The sequence below is a fragment of the Ursus americanus genome, chromosome 10 (genome assembly GCF_024610735.1).
Source record: "Ursus americanus isolate L20-20 chromosome 10, mUrsAme1.1.p, whole genome shotgun sequence".
Classification (NCBI taxonomy): domain Eukaryota; kingdom Metazoa; phylum Chordata; class Mammalia; order Carnivora; family Ursidae; genus Ursus; species Ursus americanus.
In genome coordinates, this window is record NC_142136.1 from 77,444,025 (window position 1) to 77,469,660 (window position 25,636).

General features: G+C 35.8%; 1 protein-coding gene across 2 annotated transcripts in view; it reads right to left on the bottom strand.

The window, feature by feature from the left end:
• ZMYM2 (zinc finger MYM-type containing 2) overlaps positions 1-25,636 on the bottom strand; it is a 104,580-nt gene that overhangs the window by 69,450 nt on the left and 9,494 nt on the right. Inside the window, exons 3-5 of one of the 2 annotated variants that reach the window (XM_045797139.2) lie at positions 17,473-17,532; positions 4,722-5,223; positions 4,367-4,460 (exon numbers count right to left, since the gene is read on the bottom strand). In XM_045797139.2, coding sequence (XP_045653095.1) covers positions 4,367-4,460; positions 4,722-5,223; positions 17,473-17,474 — 598 coding nt within the window. In that variant the 5' untranslated portion in view covers positions 17,475-17,532. Of the gene's footprint in view, positions 1-4,366; positions 5,224-17,472; positions 17,533-25,636 lie in introns of both variants that reach the window. The other variant, XM_087865244.1, reaches the window with a different exon arrangement.

Consider the following 25,636-nt stretch of genomic DNA (forward strand, 5'->3'; position numbering starts at 1 on the left):
AGGAATGCCTGGTTGACATTTAGACTCCACCTACTAGACTGGAAAGTTACTTAAACCCTGTGCCTAACTCTTCTCTAAACTGGAAATTGTACCAACCTCACACAAATGGTAACATTAAATGATAATACATGCAATAAACCATACTGACTAGCATAGAGGAAGCACTTAAAAATATCAGCCCATTATTTATTAAACAGAAAGAATTAATTTATAGAACATTCCTGTAAGTAAGGAACACATACATCGACATAAAAATATAATAAAATCTTGACCAATCAGAACCTTTGACAAATATAGTATAGGTCTGATAGTTTATATAGGATTGTATTAAAAATATCTTCTTTTTTAAAGTGGGCTCCACGTCCAGTGTGGAGCCCAACACAGTGCTTGAACTCATGACCCAGAGATCAAGACCTAGGCTGAGATCGAAAGTTGGAGACTTAACCATCTGAGCCACCCAGGCACCCCTCAAAACATCTTTTTAAAAACACCTTTTTTTCATATTTAGTTCCATGGCCTCTAGACCACACAATCTCAAAGAAATTAGAGTGTAACACAGAAATGACAAGCCAACATATAGTGACCAATCCAACATCGTATTACTCTCTCACTGCAAACAGTTTCAGAATCACACAGAATTAAAAGATACGTGTAACATTAACACTGGAGTGCAGAGTAATTTATCTTTTCTTTCTTTAATAATAAGCTTCTTTGGTGCTTAGCAGGAAGTGTCCAGCTTGCTACACTAGTTACTACTCCATAAATCTCACTACACTAACAATACCATAACCTTTTTCCCTTCTGAAATTTTACAGACCACCATTTCTATTATCTCTAGTAATTTTTTTCCTTTCTAGGTTCCTCCAAATTTTGAACTTTCATACATAAAAAGTTGCCCTTCTATACAAAACATTTTTTTTTCCTTCCACAGGAAGTACAAATATATTTAGAGCTCAGGAAAACTTCTCTAATATCAAAACCTTAAGGAGGATGATTTCCTGGTTCCAACCCAGTCCATCAACCTAATGATTTCAAGGAGCTACATAACACAGCTACTAAAATTTTACCTTACCACACAACATCACTCCCCACAAAAATTGCACTTTATACATAGAGTAAACTGAATGCATTCTAGAATCCTGTTATCCTGCTATTATCAAGGTAATGGACCAGTTTTAATAGGTAAAAATATTAATGAATACGAAGAAAATACAGTTGGCCCTTGAACAACATGGGTTTGAACTACATGAGTCCACTTATATGCAGTTTTTTTATAGTATAGTATTATAAAGTATAGTACTATAAAGTATCTTAAAGGTATAAAGGTATTATAAAGGTATATATATATATATATGTATATTACATATCATACAAAATATGTGTTGACTATTTATCATTAAGGCTTCCAGTCAATAGTAGGCTACTAGCAAAACAAAAACAGTAGGCTATTAGTAGTTAAATTTTGGAAGTTATACGTGAATTTTCAAGTGCATGGTAAGCAGGGGGAGGGGTGAGGGGGTGGTACCCCTTATCCCCACAATGTTTAAGAGTCAACTGTAGTCACTAACTGAAAATTTCACCTTGTATTTGAACATATGCTAGAAGAAATAGCTTCTTGAAACACAATTACTGGCTCCTTAGGATTTTTGATTTTGTAGGTTCATCATTTGAATATATACTTAAAGAGACTATTTAAACTTAAGGACGTCTATTAACTTGATTTTGAAAAAATAACACGCTTTTTTTCCAATTTAGTTTTAGACCCTGTATAAATAATATAAGCACCCTTAATCTGTTTTTCAGCTCTTATATTTCTCCTACTTTCAAATTTTCTCATCCTCCAACATCAAAAATACTTTTAGGAAGAGAAGTCTTGTCTAAACCCTCTATTTTATACAAAGGACATCAGGGGATAATAGTTTAATTTGCCCAAGTCACAATTAGTCTGAGAGCCAGTATAAATAGCCAAGATTTTATAACTCCCTATTACAAATAAAAGTAGCACAAAAAAACAAGAGCTAATTCCTAAAAAAAGGAGCAAAAGGTATATCTGTTTAGTTTTTCTGATAAGTAATATACAGTCCCTTATATAGGTTTCAATAAACAGGAACACAATTCTTTTTTCGATTTTTAAATATTTTTTTTAAATAATCTCTACACTCAACAGGGGCTTGAACCTCACAACACCAAGATTAAGAGTCGCATGCTCTACCAACTGAGCCAGCCAGGCACCACCCCCAAGGAACACAATTCTTACAATGATATGCCCCTCTGACTCAGCAATATTCCTAAAGAAATAAGATCCTAAGATATATGCATAAGAATATTCTTAAAAGAGTTATTTAAATAGTAAAACCTGGAACTAAGCTAAATAGAGAATAAAATCAAACATACAGACTTGATATGGTCAAAGGTTCAAGATCTATTGTTAGGTATTTAAAGGGACGGTAGGAGGAAAGAGTTTACAAAACTATACCTAAACTATGATCTCAGGTTAGAATTAAATGTACTACTCTCAGTGGTGAGATTAATTATTTTCCTCTTCATACTCTTATGTTTTTAACATATTTATAATTACAATAAAGACAAAATGGCTATTTTGAAATTAATTTGAGCATTATCATTTCTTAAACTTTTCTGTGAGCCAGAAGGTTACAATGAAAGAAACTAATATATATACAGCTGGTAATATAAATTGTAAGACCTTTCTGGAAGGCACTATGACAATATTATTTCTACAACTTTAAACTGCTCATACAAACTCACACATACATCCCCCCCAACCCAGACCTACATACAAATGTATACACACACACACACATAGAGGAAAAGGGTCTTGGAAGGCAGGAGGAATTTTCCAAATTGAGTAATAAGGAACCTATTCCTTTCAAAATCACTATAAACCAAATAAATTTTTTTTCAACCAAGAATCTTTGGAAGGATAGGGACAATGATATCCTTTGGCCTACTAACTTCACTTCTAGGAATATACTCTAAAGAAATGAGAAGTTTAAACAAAAGATGTTCATCAAAAGCCTATAATAGCAGAATATGGGAAACAGTATAAATGCCAAATATGGGAATGGTATATCCATATCTACTGTGCAGCCATTAAAACTTTTGTGTATAAATGTTAATGGTACAAGAAAATACAACGTAAAGTGGGAAACAAATAAGGAACAAAATTATTCAGGGTCGCGTTTCAACCAAGTTAAAATACAATGGAAAAAGCCTGAAAGTCAGCCACTCAAAAACACTGACAATGGTAATCTTCAGTTAATAATACAATCAGGGATTTTTTCCCTCATTTTTTATAGATTTTCCAAAAATTCTTCAATAGTTAAACATTACTCTCATAACCAAAAAAATAACAAGAAAAAAAGGAAAAATAACTACCATTCTATACCATTCTACACTACCCAAATTTTAGTCATTCCTTATTATTCTCCACAATTTCTAGGCCGATAAGATTGCTAATGAGCCTAAAATGATGAGAAAATGAGAAAGAAACAAAGAGAAGGATGTATGTCAGACAGACATACAAAGATTTGGGGGCAGAGGTGAAAGAGAAAGGGACATACAGACATGGTCATCAAAAAGCCAGAGTTCTGGGGCGCCTGGGTGGCACAGCGGTTAAAGCGTCTGCCTTCGGCTCAGGGCGTGATCCCGGCATTCCGGGTTCGAGCCCCACGTCAGGCTCCTCCTCTATGAGCCTGCTTCTTCCTCTCCCACTCCCCCTGTTTGTGTTCCCTCTCTCACTGGCTGTCTCTATCTCTGTCAAATAAATAAATAAATAATCTTAAAAAAAAAAAAAAAAAGCCAGAGTTCTTGTAACTTCTCTCTTTTAATGTTTTCACAGTACAAAGCTGCCTGAAGAAAAATTGTTCAAATAGTCGAAAAATTTACCAACTTTCAAATATTAAAAAATAAAATGCTAATAAAAAAAATCAGATAAGCGATCAAAATTAAGCACAAGTAAAAACAAATCTAAATGCACCTATTATACAATACCATTGTTCTTTAAGTGTGCTACTTATCTTTTTGCACTATTTACACATTACTACTAAATACTAAAAATATATTAGCAAAAACAAAGTACATGACAAATAAGATGCCAAACTGTTAGACTCCAGTGGTAGTGAATGTAAAGAGTGTTTATTCCAATCCTTTAGACATAGATTTCTATGATTTTCTAATAATCTGCAGAGAAATACATGGTTTTACATCTATTAGCTAAAATTTCAAACTTTTAAGAGTCAACAGAATTAACTTCTCTTACATGAGTAAACTAATCAAGGTAGTACCAATTACTACAATGAAAAAAGTATCAGGCAATTTTACATGGGGTAGATCACTTACTACTTACCAGGATTATGATGAGTTGCAGATTCTCCATTCTGAAATACGTCTCCTGCCACATTCATTCTACCAGGATTAAAAGGTCCTACTCCAGTCTTGGTCTGTGAAGTTAAAGATGGGGTGTATGTTTGTATATTAACACCAAAATTACTTGACTGCAGTCCGTTAGAGACATCTCCCAAGTTGGTATTCTGCAGTGATGTTACATGTGTAATCATTAAGTTCATATCTCGCCCGTCAGTATTTTCTAATTGGCCATCATTCACAGAGCTTACACCTGTTTCTAAGGTTGTAACATTAGCAATCTGAATTTCAGAGTCTGGTTCTGTGGTGATACCACTATTACCCATTCCTGCATTTACCTTACTTCTTGAAAAACTGGAAGTGGAGAAATCCACATCATTGGTTCTGTTTTTAGTCTCAGGATGTCTCCGTTCAATAAAATTGGAGGAATTTTTCTCTTGCCCTTGATTTGTTTCCATGTCCTCTTCATCATCAATGACAATTGTCTCACTTACACTTCCCTTCTGAGAAGCCAACTCTTTTGAGGAAGGCAGAATTTTGGAATCGTTTCCTTGTAGTTCTTCATTTTTTGATGATGTAAATGTTACGGTTCTTTGATCAGCTACCACTGGTGCAGCAGGTGGGGGAGGTTGTACAGGTTCGATAAAAACAACATCGTCATCATCTTCCACTGATGAATTTTGAAATTTATTAGATCTAGCAACTAAAGGATTAGGTGGACCACTAAATGAATTTCCTACATTGGTGAGACTAGTTGCCATGGCCGTACTCCCTAATAAAACAGGAGTCTGCTCAGTCAATTCTAATCCTCCCACTGAACCTGTGTCCATGCCAAAAAACCTGTAAAGGAGATGGAAAAAAGAAAACAAATGTCAACATAATCTTTTGCTCATCTAACTGAAATAATCTTTTAAACTACTTTTCTTTTTTATTCTAAATGATAATTCTTATCTAATAAAGGAAAAAATTGGTATCCAATCTATGATCTCATTCACTAATCATTTTATATAGTTTACATGTGAACCTCTTGAATATAAAAGAAATGTAATCAATCAATTTTCAGCAATGATATGCAGTATATTTCCACCTCCACCACCACCTTTCTACCACTCTATTTAAGCTATAAACTTTAATACTGAAAACATAGATAAATCCTTTGATATGTATTTGAACAGGAAAATAACCAAAATCTGACAATAAAAATACCTTCTCTATACTTTTATCCCATTTATCCACTGTATTAAATAAGATGATACAATCTAATCCCTAATTTCCCTTACCTCATCTTTTTTCAATTCCTTTTTCTCATATTCCCTGGCTCCCTTGTAACCATATAATTAAATCCTTCTGAGAATCTGAAATCTTTCTTGACCTAACCAGAAAGCTTAAATCTTTATTTGCCAGGAACTATGCTGTGTGCTTTATAACCACATATCAGGCTGAATAATGGCTTCCAAAGATACCAGATCCTAATCCCTGGAACTTCTAAAGTTTATCTTATATGGGAAAAGGGTCTTTGCAGATATGATTAAGACTGAGGATTTAAAAACAGATTAGCTGGGTGGGCCCTACATGCACAAGTTTGCAAAGGGAGGTGGAAGGAGATTTCAGGCATAAGAGAAGGCAATGTGACCACAGAGACAGATTGAAGATCAGAGACTGAAGTAACACAGCCAAAGAATATTGGCAGTCACCAGAATGTAGAAGAGGCAAGGAACGGATTCTTTCCTAGGGCCTTCCAGAGGAAGGATGGCCTTGCTGACACCTTTATTTGAGGCCTGTGTCACTGATATCCAACTTCTGACCTCCAGAATCATGAGAGAAAAAAACTTTGTTGTTTTCAGCCACCAAACTTACAGCAATTAGTTACCAATGGCCACAAGAAATTTACACATTACACTTCTTAGTTACATTTTCAAAACAACACTTGATATAGTTATAATTTTTGTCCCATTTTAATGAATAAGAAATTATGGCTTAGAGATACTAACTAACCTGCCTAAGTCACATACCTAGAATGCATGCCCGGGGCTTTATAACTCAATAGTCCAAATTCTTCATTACTCTGCTATATTCAACCAATAGTTTCTAAACACCTGATATATATACAGGGCTTTGCTGAAGCCAAAGAGACAGCAGAGAGTTAACAGTGAAGAGCCAGAAAAAAATAAGTTCTTGAGCAGATGGAGAGGATGAGGTCATGGACATAGGGGTAGAAGAACTAATCCTGAACGTGATTCAGAGAATTTCAGAGAAAAAACAGGGAAGAAAAGAAAAAACTAGAAGGCGGGGGGGTGGGAGGGGGGTGGGAGGGGGGGGAATGAAGGGTGGGTATAGATTGATTGCAGGTTACTCTGTAGATGGAGTGGATGGGAATTTGAAGTGATTAATACATGGTAGCCTAATTTTCACAGAGTAAGTCATCTGAGAAGGTGAGGATACAGTGGTTGTACAAGTCTTAAAAACTGGTTTAGGAGCCCCAAGGCCAACTCTTAAATCCTCTGTAATCCTTTTCTCTAGTAAAGTCACTTAGCACAGTTTTAAAAAAATAAAAAAAAAACAAAAAAGGCTGGTTTAAGAACATTTACTACTTCATATATATATTGCTATTTGTTTATTTTACTGTAACAAGTGGCTGGGACAATGAAGACGATACTAACACACATAAATATCACTTTGGCAGATAGATGCTTACAAAGCACCTAATCTAGTATGTACAAGACACTGATTTGGACACCTGAGAGAAAAAAAAATCAATAAACAAACCAATAAACATCCCTGAAATTAGCAATCATGAATTCTAAATGCCAAGTTTGGATTTTACTGTAACAGGAAACATCGCAGTGTTTTCACTAAAAGGTTAACACGTCGCTTACATTTTTAATACATTGTTTGGGCTGCTATTTGGGAAATGGATTATAAGAAGGCAGGACTAGAAGCAAAGAAACCAAAAATGGCCACTGAATGAAGTGAGAGATGATGGTACCTGAAACAAAGGTTACGATAGGAGAACGGAAAAAAGTTAACAGATTAGGGATTTTTAAAAAGTAGATCATGAAAAGATCGTAAGATTACTGTTGACTGGAAAAAAGTCACAGAACACAGAGCATTATTACTACAATGTTATGCATTCTCCAAAAACCTATACACACACATACACATTTTTCCTAAAGTACATATATTTTTATGTAAATTCATGGGGGGGAACCTCTGAAAGGAGGAGCAAGGAGTCAGAGTAGGAGAGGTGATCAACAAGTTGCACTTCAGATTCAACATTAATCTAAAAGGAATTTCAGGCAGCTGAGCACCTGAATGAATGATGGGAAAAACAGGAATCAACAACAGAAGACAACATAAAGTTGATAAAGCATTAGTTAAACAGAAAGGGATTATCAATCTCCAGAAACAAAAGGGACACAGAATAAGCACTTTTCACAGACATTAAATAGAGGTATAACAACCATATTATGAAAACACTGGATAGACCATAACTAATTTGCTCTTCTCGCTGAATGTCTAGAACCTAAAACAGTGGGTAGGCACAGAGTATATACTCAGTTGTCCCAAATATTTGTGGAAGGGCAAGAAGGCAGAAACCCATATGTTCATTCTGACTACCAGAGTTATATTTAAGTAACATAATTACTTGTCAAGGTATACAATCTAATCCCTTATTTTATACATACTGTGCTATTCTCTGACCTTAAGCATCCTATCAAACTAAGTTTAGTTTCCAGAGAGCACCATACCCTATTCAACCAACATAGTAATGAAAACGAAATATTTTCAATAACAAACTGTATTTTATAGGAAAAGCCTTACTGTATTTTCACTTAACTGTGACAAAACGTCGTTGAGTTAAATAAAACAGATGTTAACTTTTCTATAATAAAACCATAGCTCAGACACAGTAAAACTGCGTCATTCCAAAACCAGTCTCCAAATCATTACTCTAAGAGCAAGAGGTGTGTCTCTGTCAGTATGGAGGACATGTTACTACTGGGAAACAGCAGGAAATACATTTATATCTGCTTTAAAGAAAATAGATTAATTCTATTTAAAAGTTTAAGGGGTGACTATTTGATTTACTCAAACATCTACAAATTACCATTCCATAATCTAAGACATTATTTTAAGTATTTTCAAAACTTAAAATACATACACCAGGGGTGCCTGGGTGGCTCAGTTGGTTAAGCACCCGGCTCTTGATTTCCACTCAGTTCATGATCTTGGGGTTGTGGGATGGAGCCCCCGGTCGGGTTCCGCACTCAGCAGGAAGACTGCATCTCTCCCTCTCTCTCCTCACCTCTGCCCCTCCACCCACTTGTGCATGCTCTCTCTCTCCCTCTAAAATAAATAAATCTTAAAAAAAATAAAATATATACACCATTACTCTAAAACAGCTCCTCACTAAGGAAGACTTCTTCATGGTAAAACAGTAACATATGCTAGGGGAAACCCTCATATAAGGCCTTCACATAATTTTAAGTAAACAAACAAACAAAAAATTTTAACATTAGCTCTATAGAAAGTATCAAAGTTGAAATTTGCTGGATAACAATGATTCAAAATTTTCATCACTAACTTAAATAAATTTGCTTTAAAAAACACAAGTGTAAAAAACACAAGTGTATCCATCCAGTAATATTTAACATTTATCTGATGCTTTTTATGAGTCGAATATTCATGTGAGTTAAAACATTAAAGCAAATCCATGAACGAAATCACTATCGCGATCTCTATATAGATTTAAAAACAAGGGTGCCTGGTTAGCTCAGTCGATAGAGCATATAACTCCTGATCTCCGGGTGGTGAGTTCAAGCCCCACATTGGACCTAGAGTTTATTTTAAAAATAATAATAAGAGACACCTGGGTGGCTCAGTCGGTTAAGTGCCTGCCTTCAGCTCAGGTCATGATTCCAGGGTTCTGGGACAGAGTCCCACATCGGGCTCCTTGCTCAGCGGGAGCCTGCTTCTCCCTTTGCCTGCCGCTTTCCCTGCTTTGCACGCTCTCTCTGACAGACAAAATCTTTAAAAATAAATAAATAAATAATAATAATCTTCAAAGCTAAGCTGCCCACGACCACAGCCAGTAAGCTGGATATCAGGATTTGAATATTCATATTGATATGTAATATGTAATTAAGTATTGAACAATAAATACAGCACAGCTCTTATTTAGTAAAACAATAACCAAATCAGTATTCAAACTACACAAGTATCAAATGGAAGAAATGCAGTTGAACTTGAAGTTAACATTCATGTGCCACAAGGTAGGAAGTATCCTCATCAACATAACAATCTTCAGAGGAAAAAGGAAGGCATAAATATACAGATGTTATGAAATGCATAAACTTTTAATGCATGAGTTCTCTGGATCCTATGGTTTTAGCACACCTAAAACAGAAGACAACAATTTCTAAGACAGAAAAGCTAGAACTGACTTCATAATATCCTCTAGTGGAAGGCGGCTAGGTATCAATCAGAAGAATACATTGCAGCTCAGAATAGGACTTTCTTTACCAGTTAGCTCTCTGTAGTAATCCACTTCTCACAACAGAGTAACTATTCAACTATAATAACTGTTTTCAAATCCTATACTATAAATATATTTGGCCACTTCTATATGTCACTGAGAATATGTTTCAACCACCAACACCCAATTTACTCTGTTTATGTGATTACAACTTGACCTAATTAAATGTGATTAAAAGTTGACCACTTCTACATTATATATGTAAAATCCATTCCATTTAGGCACTTTTCTGCATCAAGTCCCTTCTAATTAGCTATTTTACACTTAGCAAATTCCTTTACTTCTCTGAGCTTCAGTTTTCCCTAGAGTAAATGGTATAAAAATAGTTCTTAGGATTTTTCTTAGAATTCAAAAAGATAACCAGATGTGAAAATCAATTAGCACACTGTTCGCTCCTAAACAATTACCAGGTAATTTTTGACTAAGTTTCTAACATTGATATTCCACTGATATTCCATCAATGTCACAGATTGAATGTTTGTGTCCCCCCAAATTTATATGTTAAGATGGTATTAGGAGGCAGGGCCTTTGAGAGGTGATTAGGTCACAAAGGTGGAGCCCTCATGAATAGGATTCGTGCCCTTTTTATAAAGAACACCCCAGAGAGCTCCCTTCCCTCTTCCACCATATGACGACATAGTGAAAAGACAGCAATCCATCTATGAAGCAGTAAGTTATCCCACACCAGACACCAAATCTGCCAGAGGCTTGATCTTAGACTTCCCAGCCTTCAGAACCATTAGAAATGAATGTTTGGTGTCTTTGGTAATTCAGTGTAGCAGCCCAACAAACTAAGATGTTCATCATAAATGATGAATGCTTTACAGTTTTATTTGGTCTTTATTTTGATTCAACAAGAATCAATTAATACAATACTTAATGTTCTCATAAAAAAAGAAAGTGTAATTAAAATATAAATGTTGACATTTCTAACAATAAAGTATCAGCACTTGCTGAAAAAAGCTTATCAACATTCAGAGAAAAGTCACAAAGAAAGCACTTCAGGGACTCCTGGGTGGCTCAGTCAGTTAAGCGTCTGCTTTTGGTTCAGGTCTTGATCCCAGAGTCCTGGGATGGAGCCCCACATTGGATTCCTTGCTCAGCGGGGAGCATGCTTCTCCCTCTGCCTGCTCTGCCTGCCACTTCCCCTGCTTATACTCCCTCTCTCTCTCTCTGACAAATAAAATCTTAAAAAAAAAAAAAAAAGAAAGAAAGCACTTCAAAATGATTCAAGAAAAACAATTATCATTTTGTCACTGATAAGTCTAAGAGCTTTCTAGGTACTGAAAGTGTTAAAAAGAAAGCTAAGGTGAATTCTTCTCTACAGCAAAGGTTAGTCAATATGTGATCATGGGTACTTTTAATAGTTCTGAGTCAAAATGGCAAATTTTAAATTTTAGGAATAAAAATTCTTGGGGTGCCGGGTGGCTCAGTCAGTTAAGTGTTTGCCTTCAACTCAGGTCATGATCCAGGGGCCCTGGGATTGAGCCCCACCCAGCAGGAAGCCTGCTTCTCCTCCTTCTTCTGCTGCTCCCCCTGCCTGTGCTCTCTGGCTCTCTCTGTCAAATAAATAAAATCTTTAAAAAAAAAAAAAAAAAAGGAAAAAATTCTTAGTCAAATAGGAATAAGGGCGCCTGGATGGCTTAGTCCATTAAGTGCCCAACTCTTGATTCTTGATTTCAGCTTGAGTCATGATCTCAGGGTCGTGAGACTGAGCCCCATGTCAGGCTCCATGCTCAGAAGAGAGTCTGCTTGAGATTCTCTGTCTCCCTCTGCCTCTCCCCCTGCTAGGAGACACACATGCGTGCACACACTCTCTAATAAATAAAATCTTTAAAAAAATAGAAATAGATGGATTTCTAATTACATATATAAAATACCAAAGGATATCACCAAATTTAATGTGAAATATTAAAAACATTATTATTAAAGTCAAGAATAAGATAAGGATATTCTTTATTACCATATAGCACTGTTCCCTAAGTACCAGCCAAGGCTGATTATATGAAAAGGAAAAGGAGACATAAAAATTTGAAAGGACTGGAGCCTGCCTGGCACAGTGGCTTAGGCAGCTTGATTTTGGCTCTTGATTTTGGCTCAGCCTCAGGTCATGATCTCAGGGAGATGAGATTGAGTCCCGCACCAGTCTCCATGCTCAGTGGCAAGTTTGCTTGAGATTCTCTCTCCCCCTCTCTTTCTCCCCCTCCCACTCGTGCACTCTCTCTCAAATAAATCTGAAAAAAAATTTTTTGAAAGAAAAATTATACTTACACGCAAATCAGGTTAATTTTTACCTCAAAGACCAAAAATATTTACATGAAAAACTACTGCAGTGAGATAATTTAATCAAGCACTGTAAACAAAATTAATATGTAGAATATTATATTAATGGGATGGGGGGCACCTGGGTGGCTCAGTCGGTTGGTTGAGCTTCCAACTCTTGACTCTGACTCAGGTCATGATCTCAGGGTCATGAGATCAAGCCCGCAGTCAGGCTCTGCAGTCAGTGGAGAGTCTGCTTCTCTCCCTCTGCTCCACCCTCTGGCTCACATACTCGCTACCTCTCCCCCCACCAAAAATAAATAAGTCAATCAATAAAAAATTAATTGGATGGCAAATTGGAGACAGATATAAAACTTTGCTTCCATCCAAAGACCAACTAAATACAGAGATTAAAAAAAAAAAAAAAAGACAAACCTCCAAAGACAAGCAGAACGGGAAAATTCAACAGCATCAGAAATGTTAGAAGAGGGAAAAGAGAAGAGCATGGATTCATTGTGACTCACTTAGAAGATCTCAAAAAGGTAAAACTCTAAACACCTACTAAAGAAAGTTTTCAAATGACTGGATTACAAATGAGGTTAAATTTATAGTTAACATTCACTTGTCATAAGGCAAAAAGTATCCTCATCAGCACAAAAAACAAGGCAACTGGTCCTCTTCAGTATGATATGAAAAATAAATCAAGACAGGTATCAACAAGATGGCAGAGTGGAAGTTCTAGGTATGGGTACCTCCATGCAAGTAACCATTGAGCTGGACAGAGTGATTGGAACCAAATACTTTAGATCCCTGAAACCCCAATGAACACTTGTAACAACCAGGGGAGTGCTTCAGGAAGAAGCTGTTGATCATTCATAACTTAGCAGAATGCATGAACCAGCAATCATCCCCCATTCCTCACCCTAACTTGTCTATAGGGATAGCATCCTGCATTCCCGGAAAGTCTGGCTGGTCAGAGGATTGGCAGTGAGGAACGTCTAAAAACTTTGGAACTGTGTTTGGGGTGGTCTGAAGCAGATGCTTCTTTTGGTTTCAGCCCTCTAGGCAATAACAGCTTTCCCAGGAGCATCTATCAGATTTAATGAGACATGACTCTTCATTTCATTTTTTTTTTCACCCAGACATTTAAGGAAATTTTTGTCAGGTCACTTAGCTCACCACAGGAATAATGGAATAGATCTTCAAAACATACAAAGAAACAGAAAAGTAGGTCCTATTCACAGAAATAAAAGAATCTGACAGAAACCATTCCTGAGAAATCCCAAATTTTGGAATAACTAGTCAAGACATTAAATCAACTATCTTAAATATGCTCAGTGAGCTAAAGGAAAGCACTGACAGAACTAAAGGAAATCAGAAAACAAGGCATAATAAAAATGAAAATACCAACAGATACAAATTATAAAAAAGTAAACAAAAATTCTGGAAATGAAAAATACAATAACAAATGAAAAATTCACTGAGAGGATCAACAGCAGATTTGGACAGGTAGAACAATCAGTAAACTGGAAGATGGAATAACTGAAATTACCCAATCTGACAAACAGAAAAAAAGGAAGAAAAATGAAGAGAGCCTGAAGGATCTACAAAACAGTACCAAGCATAGCAACACATATGTATTATAAGGAGAACAAAAGGGACAGGAATAAATATTTGAAGAAATAATGACCTAAAACTTAATAAATACGATACACATCCAACAAGCTCAACAAATTCCAAGCCAGATAAACTCAAAGATATCCACAAGACACAAAATGGCCAACGAAGAGAATTTTAAGAGAGAAGTCATCATGTATGATGAATGCTCAATAATAATATTTAGATTATCAGCTTATTTCTCATTAGAAACCATGGAAGCCAGAAGCTAGTGGGATGACATTTAAAGTGATCAACAAAAAATGTCAACCAAGAATTCTATATCCAGCAAAAAATTTCTCCAAAATTAAGGAGAAACTAAGACATTTCTAGATCTACAAAAGCAGAGGGAGTTCATACCTGCATGAAATGCTATCCTTTGGGCAATAACAAAAACACATTACAGAGTAAACTGAAGCCATGAGAAATGAAGAACGTAAGTGAAATTACCTATATAAATTAATAGAAAGCCAGTATCACTGTACTTGTAGTTTGTAATTACTTTTTTTCCTATGATTTACAAGACAAATAGATAAAACAACAATTATCAGTATATGTTAATAAATACACATATAAAGATATAACCTGAGAAAAATAAGGGGGAGGACAGAAATATATAATGGTAGAGTGCATACTGCTGAAAACTAAGTTGGTATTGTTTCCAATAAGTTGTAAATTTAAGATGGTTTTAATTTTCAAGGTAACCACTGAAAAAACATTTTAAACTATACAGTAAAGGGAATCAAAATGGTACACTAGAATAAAGTTAATCAAACACAAAAGGAGGCAGTAAAGAAGAAATGGTGAGGGGAGGGGGAAGACATATAAGATATACAGAAAACAAATAGCGAAATGGCAGAGGTGAATCCTTCCTTATTCATAATTGTTTTAAATGTAACGAGGTTAAATAGGTTAAATTATATTACAAGACAAAGATTGGCAGGTTAGATTTAAAAAGCACAGAATCTATGTATATGCTGTGTAGAAGAGACTCACTTTAGATACAAAGACACAAAGAAACTGAAAGTAGATAAACAGAAAAGACACTCCATGCAACTAGTAACCAGAGAAGAGAATGGAGTGGATATACTAATATTAGACAAAACGAACATTAAGTCAAAAAAGGTTATGAGAACAAGGAAGCCACTATATAATGATAAAAGATTCGACCCATCAAGAAGATATAAATATATATACATATACACAACTAACAAAAGAATGCCCAAAGTATATGAAGTAAATACTGCCAAAATTAAAAATAATAGAAGCAAAAATGGAAAATCAGAAATAGTTAGAAATTAAACAACACACTTCAACAATCAATGCATCAAAGCAGAAATCACAAGGGAAATGAAAAAACACTTTGAGACCAAAGAAAACACAAACACAACATATCAAAACATGGGATGCAGTGACAACAATGCTCAGTAGGAAGTTTAACACTATTAACACCTACATTTAAAAATATCTGAAATCAGAGCGCCTGGGTGGCTCAGTCGGTTAAGCATCTGCCTTCAGCTCAGGTCATGATCCTGGAGTCCAGGTATCAGGCCCCACATCAGGCTCCCTGCTCAGCAAGGAGTCTGCTTCTCCCTCTGCTCTTCACTCTGTGCTCTCACTCATGCTCTCTCTCTCTCAAATAAAATCTTAATAAATAAATAAATAAATAAATAAATAAATAAATAAATAAATAAATAAAAATATCTGAAATCGATAAACTTTATACTTTAAGAAACCAGAAAAGGAAGAGCAATGTAAACCCAAGCCTAGCAGAAAGGATGAAATAAAGATTAGTGCACAGATAAATAAAATAGAGGGAAAAAAGTAGAGAAATCATCAAAACAAAAAGACAGTTCTTTGAAAAAATTAACAAATCTTTAGCTAGATTAACTAAGAAACAAAAATCTCAAATTATTAAAATCAGACATGAAAATAGGACACTGCTATTGATTTTATAGAAATAGAATTATAAGAGAGCACAATGAATAATTGTAGGCCAACAAATCAGATAACCAGGATAAAATGGACAAATTCCTAGATATACACAAACTACCAAAACTGACTCAAGAAGAAATACAAAATCTAGGGGTGGCTGGCTGACTCAGTCAGTAGAGTATGCAACTCTTGATCCTGGGGTTGTGAGTTCGAGTCCCACTCTGGGTGTAGAGATTACATCAAATCAAATCAAATCTAAATAGAACTACAGTAAGCAAAGAGATTAAATCAGTCATCCAAAATCTCCCAATAAAAAAATGTCCAGGAACAGATGGCATCACTGATAAAGTCTACCAAACATTTGAAGAATTAACATTGATCCTTCTCAAATTGGTCCCAAAAAAATGAAGGGGAGAACAATTCCAAATTCATTTTACAAGGCCAGCATTACTCTGATACCAAATCCAAACAAAGACATTACAAGAAAACTACAGGCCAACATTCCTTATGAATATACATGTAAAACTCCTCAATAAAATAGTAGCAAATTAAAACCAGAAGCATATTAAAAAGATTATACATCATGACTATGTGAGATTTATCCAAGGATGCAAGGGTAATTCAACTTAAGAAAATCAAAATACTATACCATTTTAATAGTTAGAAGGAGGAAAAACACACATCATCTCAATTGAGGCAAAAAAGATTTTGACAAAACACAATAGGCTTTTGTAATAAGTCAAAATGGATCAAAATACCTATATTTGAAGAACTAAAACTACAGAACTCTTAAAGCAGAGGGGAAGCTTCATGACTTTGGACTTGTCAATTATTTGTATCCAGAAAATATTAAGAATTCATACAACTCAACAAAAACAATTAAAAAATGGGCAAAAGAATTAAGCAGATACTTTCCTCACCCCCAAAGAAAATATACAAATGACGAGTAAACACATGAAAAGATGCTCAACAGCATTAGTTAGGGAAATGTAAATCAAAACCAAAAGATAACATCTCACATAAGGATGGCTACTATCAAAACAAAAAGTAAGAAATGTTTCTGAGGATAAATCGATTTGGCGGAAGAAACTTCATCCTTCGTGCACTGACAGTTGGAATAGGAGCAGCAGATATAGAAAGCAGTATAGAGGTTACTCAAAAAATTAAAAATTGAATTACCATATGATACAGCAATCCTACTTCTGGGTACATATCTAAAAGAAATGAAAGCTGGGGCACCTGGGTGGCTCAGTCAGTTAAGCGTCTGCCTTGGCTCAGGTCATGATCCCGGGGTCCTGGGATTGAGCCCCGCATTAGGCTCCCTGCTCATCGGGCTCCCTGCTCATCTGGGAGCCTGCTTCTCCCTCTGCCGCTTCCCCTGCTCATGCTCCCTCTCTTGTGCTCTCTCGCTCTCGCTCTCAAATAAACAAATAAAATCTTAAAAAAAAAAAAAAAAGGAAAGCAGGATCTCCAAGAGATATTTGCACATTTACATTCATAGCAGCATTATTCACAAATAGCCAAGAAGTGGCAACCGAAAGTCCACAGGAAGATGATTAGATAAATAAAATGTGATATACACATACAATGGAATATTACTCAGCCTTAAAAAGGAAAACCTATTACATGCTACAACGTGGATGAATCTTGAGGACATTATATTAAGTGAATAAAGATAAATACTGTATGATCACACTTACATGAAGTATCTAAAGAAGTCAATTCACACAAACAAAAAGTAGGTGGGTGGTTACCAGGGCCTGCGGAGAGGAGTAGATGTGGAATTGTTTAATGGGTACAGAGTTTCAGTTTTTCAAAATGAAAAAGTTTGGGGGATTTGTTGCATGACAATATGAATATACTTAACACTACTGAGCTATACATTTAAAAATGGTTATGATAGCAAATTTCATGATATGTGTTTTTTACAATTAAAAATTTTTTTAAAAAAGGAAAAGAAAACAAAATGACAACCACTTCACAGCAATTAGGATGGATTTTTTTTTTTTATAAAGAATAACAAGGTGGGTGCCTGGGTGGCTCAGTCAGTTAAGTGCCTGTCTTCAGCTCAGGTCATGATCCCAGGGTCCTGGGATCGAGCCCCACATCAAGCTCCCTGCTCAGCGGGGAGTCTGCTTCTCCTCTACCCCTTCCCCCCTGCTTATGCTCTCTCTGTCAAATAAATAAAATCTTTAAAATGAAAGAATAACAAGGTGAAAATGTACAAAAATTAGAACACTTCTGAAAGAAAAAATTTGAACACTTCTACATTGCTGCTCAGAGCCATATAAAATGGGGTACAGCCACTTTGGAAAACAGTTTGGGGTTTCCTCAAAAAGTTATACATAAAATTAACACATGATCAGTCAATTCTGCTTCCTGGTATATACCTAAAAGAAATGAAAGCTGGGACTCATATGAATACCTGTGAACCAATGTCCACACCAGCATTATTCACAACAGTCAAAAGGTAGAAAGAGCCCAAAAGTCTAACAGCAAATGAATGAAGACAAGCAAGATGTAAATACAATGGATTATTATTATTCAGCCCTAAAAAGAAAAGTCTAATACATTCTACAACATAGAAAACCTTGAAAACATGATAAGTGAATAATTCAGACACAAAAGGACAAAAATGTTCTGGTTCTACTTATTTGAGGTACCCAGAATGGGCAAACTAATAGAGACAAAAGGTAGAAGAGAAGTCACCAAGAGCTGGGGGAAAGGAGTACTGGCACTATTGTTTAATGAGTACAGAGTTTCTGTTCAGATGATGAAAAAGTCCTAAAAATCGATAATGGTGATTTTTTATAAAACATTTTTGTGAATATACTTAATGCCAATGAACTGTACACTTAAAAACAGAAAAAAATGGAAAATTTTACATTAGTGTATTTTATCAGACATTTACATGGGGGGAGGGGAATAGCACAAATAAACACAATGATGAACTATGAAGAAAATATATGCAACACAGATCAGAAAAAAAAAAAATCTAGACAAAGAAGTTCTATAGCCAATAAGATAAACCAACAACCAAAAAGAATAAAGGACAAAAAAAAAAGAACATAGTTCACTAGAAAAGAAATACAAATGGCTCTTAAATATATGAAATATTTAGAAGAAATATAAATTTAAATTCTAAAAGGACACCACTTTTTGCTTACACTGACAAAGATCAAAGGGTTCCTCAAAAAGTTAAAAATCGAGCTACTCTACAATCCAGCAATCGCACTAGGTATTTACCCAAATACAAAAATACTAATTCAAAGGCATATGTGCACCCCAATGTTTACACAGCAACATTAGCTACAATAGACAAATTATGGAAACAGCCCAAGTATCGATCAACTGATGAATGGATAAAGAAGATGTGGTATATAAATGTATGTGTGTGTACACACACACACACACACACACACACACACACTGGAATATTACTCAGCCATAAAAAGGAATGAAATCTTGCCATCTGCAGCAACGTGGATGAAGACAGAGTGTATTTCCCTAAGCAAAATAAATCAGTCAGAGAAAGACAAACACCATATGATTTCACTCATATGTGGAATTTAAGAAACAAAACAAACGAACAAAGGGAAAAAATAAAGAGAGGCAAACCAAGAAACAAGACTCTTAAGTATAGAGAACAGGGACGCCTGGGTGGCTCAGACAGTTAAGCAGCTTGCCTTTGGCTCAGGTCACGATCCCAGGGTCCTGGGATCGAGTCCCACGTTGGGCTCCCTGCTCAGCGGGGAACCTGCTTCTCCCTCTCCCTCTGCCTGCCACTCCCCCTGCTTGTGCTCTCTTTCTCTGTCAAGTAAATAAAATCTTTAAAAAAAAAATTTCTAAGAAAATGACAACAGGGGTTTGCCCATACGGAAGAGAACTGTGTAGGTGGGTCAGGAACAGAGGAACATCTTCCTTCTCACTGTTTATCCTTTTTACCTTTTAAATTTCGTACACACTTGGATCTGATTAGGGTTTCGTTGAATTTAGAGATTCGGAGAAAAAAATTAACATTCTGACATTATTGAATCCTTCCCATCCAGACATATGCATACCTTTCCATTCTAGTTTTCTTATTATGTCCTATATTATTTTATAAAATCTTTCATAAAAGCCTTGCATATTCATTATGGTTATTCCTATCTCTTGCAATAGTGAAAAAAGATTTTTCCCATTACATTATAAAATGTTTACATAGCAAAGAAACACAGTAAGGTGTAGAAATATACAAAATGAAAAAATATACTGTAGGTACGTATATACATAAATAATTGTAACAAATATAACAAAGAATTGATATCCATACGTTAGAAAAATCACAAACTGACAAAAATTTGGGGCACCTGGGTGGCTCAGTCAGTTAAGCGTCCGACTCTTGGTTTCGGGTCAGGTCCTGATCTCAGAGTTGTGAGATGGAGCTCAGCGGGTGAATCTGCTTGGGATTCTTTCCCTCTTTCTCTCCTGCCCCCTCTGCCACCCCGCCCCACAGGAGTTTGCTGTCTAAAATAAATAAATAATTTTTTAAAAAATATAAATAAGTAGACAAAAATTTAACTATCTGATAATACCCAGTGTTTACAAAAATGCAGAGAAACTAGTGGAAATGCAGTCAATACAGTGGTCCAGTGGAAGACAATTTGATAGTTATCTATTAGAACATATATTCATATAGACTCTGACTCAGCAATTCCTATTGTCACACCTATTCTCAGAACTTACCCCAGCAAAAACACGCATGAACCCAGAGAAACTACTACACATATATTCTGTGTAGCATAATAAAACATTGCAAAAAGACTAAATGTCCATCAACAGAATGTCTAAACTATGTTAAATCTATCACATGAAATATCACACAGCAGTTAAAAAAAGAGGTAGATCTTTATTTACTAACTCAAAGATATCTAAGTCATACCACTAAGTGAAAAAAGCAAGTTGGAGAAAGATATGTATAGTATACATATTCTAAAATGCACACATGAAATTACTATGTAATTTTCATGGGTACATATTAGTTTATGCACAGAAAAGAATTTGAAGTAATCAACATTAAATTGATAATACTACTACTAATCTCTGGGGAAGTGAGGAAAGGGGCCGGGAGACCGATGACTGATGACTTGACAGATAATGCCCTCATGATGCTTACAATCTAGCCACAAAAGTTTCTTTTTAACATATCTTCATCAGATATCTAAAATGATGCTACTCTGACTTTAGAAACTGATAAAAATCGTTTCACTAATATACTAAATTTCCGCTCAAGGGTTATGATAGAGTCTAAACAAAAATCCCTTTGATCTAATAAATGAATAAATCAATTAACTCATACAGGTTATCTCTAGGGCATAGAATTTCTAGGAGTATGGAATAATTTTTTCCCCATAGGACCACAATTTAACTGCAAGTTACTTTCAAGTAATTTTAACTTTCATTGGGGATCTCATCCATTCCCTTGATTTTAAATATTACCAATACCCTAGGTCTCCTTAATCTACCTCAATCAAGATGTTTCAAAGTCCTAAACTGCCTACTTCCTACATCTAGTACTTTTAACTTGCTCTTTCACTCTTATATCCGCACATTCTCCAGTCTGCCATTTAGAGAAGTTACGTGTCTAGCTACTCATACCAGAAATATGCAGGTCATTCTTAATTTCTTCTTTCTTCCCTTACAGCCATGTCATCCCCAAGTCCTACCTACTTCCAAAATAAATATTGAAACTATCCACTTTGTCCATTTCTTCTGATATCCCTCTAGCCCTAAAATTCACCATCATTTTTCTGCTGGATTACTGACATTACCCACCACATTCCCCAGAATACCCAAAGATCCTTTAAAAAAGGATCCTAAAATATCATACTACACACCAATGACTTCCTACATGGCTTTCCAGTGTACTTAGGAGAAAACCTAAGATTTTTCCCCTGACCTGTAAGATTCTTGCCAGATTTGATCCCTGCCTACATGCTAGGCTCAATTTCAGCACTATTCTTCCCCTGCTTTGCTCATTAGGTCTCTGCTAAACTAAGCCTTCTTTAGTTCATGGAAGGGTCCAAGAACCTCCTTGTCCCAAAGGGTCCTTTGCACACAATCTTTCTCTGTCAGAAACAATCTCTTCTGAACTTCTTTCCAGTCTCAGTATAAATGTCACTCCCTCGTCTTCTGAAACAAGGGAAATAAAATCAAAAATAAACTATGGGGGCACCTGGCTGACTCAGTTGGTAGAGCATACGCTTGACCATGGGGTCGTGAGTTCAAGCCCCACATTGGGCTTAGGGCTTACTTAAAAAAAATAAATTAGTTAATTAAATTAAATGCTGGGACTACATCAAAATAAAAAGCTTCTGCATAGTGAAGGAAAACAACCAACAAAACTAAAAGGCAACATTTGGAATGGGAGAAGATATTTGCAAATGACATATCTGATAAAGGTTAGTATCCAAAATATATAAAGAACTTATGAAACTCAGCACCCAAAAAACCAAATAACCCAATTAAAAAATGGGCAGAAGACATGAACAGACATTTAAACAGATGGCCAACAGACACGTGTAAAGATGCTCAACATCACTTATCATCAGGGAAATGCAAATCAAAACTATAATGAGATATCACTTTACACCTGACAGAATGGCTATCAATAACACAAGAAACAACAGGTATTAGTGAGGATGTGGAAAAAGGGGAACCCTCTTGCAGTGTTGGTGGGAATGCAAAGTAGTGCAGCCACTCTGGAAAACAGTATGGAGGTTCCTCAAAAAGTTAAAAACGGAACTACCCTGGGGCGCCAGGGTAGCTTAGTAGGTTAAGCATCTGACTCTTGGTTTAGGCTCAAGTCATGATCTCAAGGTTCTGGGATCACGCCCCTTGTCAAGCTCCTCGCTCAGCAGGGAGTCTCCTAGAGATTATCTCCCTCACCCTCTCCCTTTGCTCTTTCCCATGCTTGAGCGCACACTCTCTCTCTCTAAAATAATATCTTTAAAGAAAAAAAAATGGAACTACCCTACCATCTAGCAATCATGCTACTAAGTATTTACTCAAAGAATACAAAAATACTAATTCAAAAGCATACACGCACCCCAATATTTACAGCAACATTACCTATAATAGCCAAATTATAAAAACAGCCCAAGTGCCCACTGATTGACAGATGGAGAAGATGTGTGTGTGTGTGTTTGTATACACATGGAGTATTACTCAGCCATAAAAAAGAATGAAATCTTGCCATGTGCAACGACTCGGATGGAGCTAAAGAGTATTATGCTAAGCAAAGTCAGTCAGTCAAAGTATGACAAATACCATATGATTTCACTCATGTGGAATTTACAAAACAAATCAACAAAGAGAAAAAAATAGAGCGGCAAACCAAAAACAGACTCTTAACTATAGAGAACAAACTGATGGTTACCAGAAGGGAGGTGGATGGGTTAAATAGGTAATGGGGGGTAACCTGGGTGGCTTAGTCATTAAGTGTCTGCTTCAAGCTCAGATCACGATCCCAGGGTCCTGAGATTGAGCCCCGCATCGAGCTCCCTGCTCAGCAGGGAGCCTGCTTCTCCCTCTCCCACTCCCCCTGCTTGTGCTCTCTCTGTCAAATAAATAAAAATAAGATCTTTTAAAAAATGAAATAGGTAGTGGGGATTGAGGAGTATACCCGTTATGATGAGCACTGGGTGATATATGGAAGTGGTGAATCACTGTATTATACACCTGAAACAAATATTGCACTGTATATTAACCGGAATTTACATATAAACTTAAAAAAATAAAAATAAATGTCACTGTCTCAAGAGCCTTCCCTACCAAACACTTCATTAACCCATCTCAGGTCTAAATAAGTTCTCCCTTATTATACTTGCATCATTATACCCTGCAGTTATCCAGTTTATAATTCTGTTTACTCGTAATCTGTATCCCCCATTAGACTGTGTGTTCCATGAGGGCAAAGACCTATGTTTTTATTGCCTATCACTGTATCCTCTGTAGTTAACATAATGCCTGAATAATTACTGAATGAGAATTCTTCTCTAATAAAGGGAGGTAACAAATAACTTCTGTGGGTTCTTCTTTGGTTTTTCGCTGCTATCCCCTATCACTTCCACACAACTTAATTCTAGCTCTCTCTCTCCCTCCCTTCCTGTGGTCTAAAGAATAATCATTTCACACCTGAGCTTCAGTTTACCCATTATAAAACAGGAAATTAAAATAATGCCCTCAAAATGAAACAATAAAAATCTCTGCCCTGTGTCTTTGGTCATGACTTTTTATTACCTCCATTTTCAATCTACGTATTAGTAACATGGCTTAATCTTAGACCCTAATAAAAGGTTATCATGCCCTATCCCTTTTTAATCCTTAACCAAAAAAGCTAAATAAACCCACACTTCCTTCTCCATACATAGTTTAAAATCTACAACAACACAAGTAAACTTTAACCACATATGTTAATTTGGAAACATTCATTTATTCTTAAAACACTTGGTATTCCAAATCTACGATCAAGTATAATGACTGTCTTTGATACCAAATTTTCCCAGTGTTTTTTAACGTGATGGAATAAAGGGCTTTACAAAGAATATACTTTGTTTACAGTTCAAAAGTCCCATGATTAAGACCCATCTAACCTAATGAAACAATAATACCTGCATCAATAAGCAACTGAGATCACAGATTCAAAAAGGCTTCAGGTACTAAGAATCTATTTCTCCAATACAGATTATTACTAGAAAAATCTATTCCCTGTTTTTGAAAACTCAAAACTCATGACAATTTTTTTTCATGACAAGATTTTTCATTTATTCATTTGAGAGACAGAGTGTGAGAGCACAAGTGGGGGGGAGGGGGTTCGGAGGGAGAGGAAAAGCAGACTCCCCGCTCAGCAGGAAGGCCAACACAGGGCTCAATCCCAGGTCCCCAGAATCACGACCTGAGCCAAAGGCAGAGGCTTAACTGACTGAGCCACCCAGGCACCCCGACACTAATGACAATTTTTACCAGCATCCTCTCCCAGAGATATGCTCTTCAGATGTTCACTGATTGTATTCCTTTCATTTTAAGACCAAAGAGAACATAGAGTATACCAAAGAAAATCTGTTTTCTCCCCTTTGGTAGACAAATTACAGAAAGTAAATACATAAAACTCTGAAGCAAAGGCACACAGTCTTATTTCAGTTTAATTCCTTTTATTCAATCCCTTCATGCCTTGAGTTCTACTTTTTTGTCTCTAAATTTTATCACATATCTAATAAAATAACAGTAACTACCATTTATAAAAGGCATACTTGGTAGCACGCTCATCACAACTACCTTAAAATTTACCTTATAATAGGTATCTTAAATATATTATTATTGTTACTACCCCAATTTGCAGATGAGTAAACTATTTTAGGTAAGCAGGTAGCTTTCCTATGTTCTACCGTTGCTGTTAGCTGCAAAACCAGAGTTTGTGCCTTAAGTCCACATACCTTTCATTATACCACATTATCCCTCAATCACAAAGAACTGAGACTTATGAACCATTCTAATAAATCAACCACTAGAATTCAAACATTAATCAACTGAAGGCTTTTGCAACATAAGGACAGGGAAGGAATTACAAGCATGTCAGACTTGTGTAGAAAATGTCAGTTATTGATAATAATATAATACATGCAAAACATTAGTATGATGAACAGGGAAAAATTAAGAATACACATATAAAAATGTAAACATCTCAAATAAAAGGGACTGGGGGGACTTCCATTTTCTATATCACATTTTTTTTGTACTTAAAGATTTTAAGGGCATGTTTTATTTTTATAACCAAAATATTAAGAACTGTCCTCTCTGACATGCATGTAACTACTCATGTCTGTA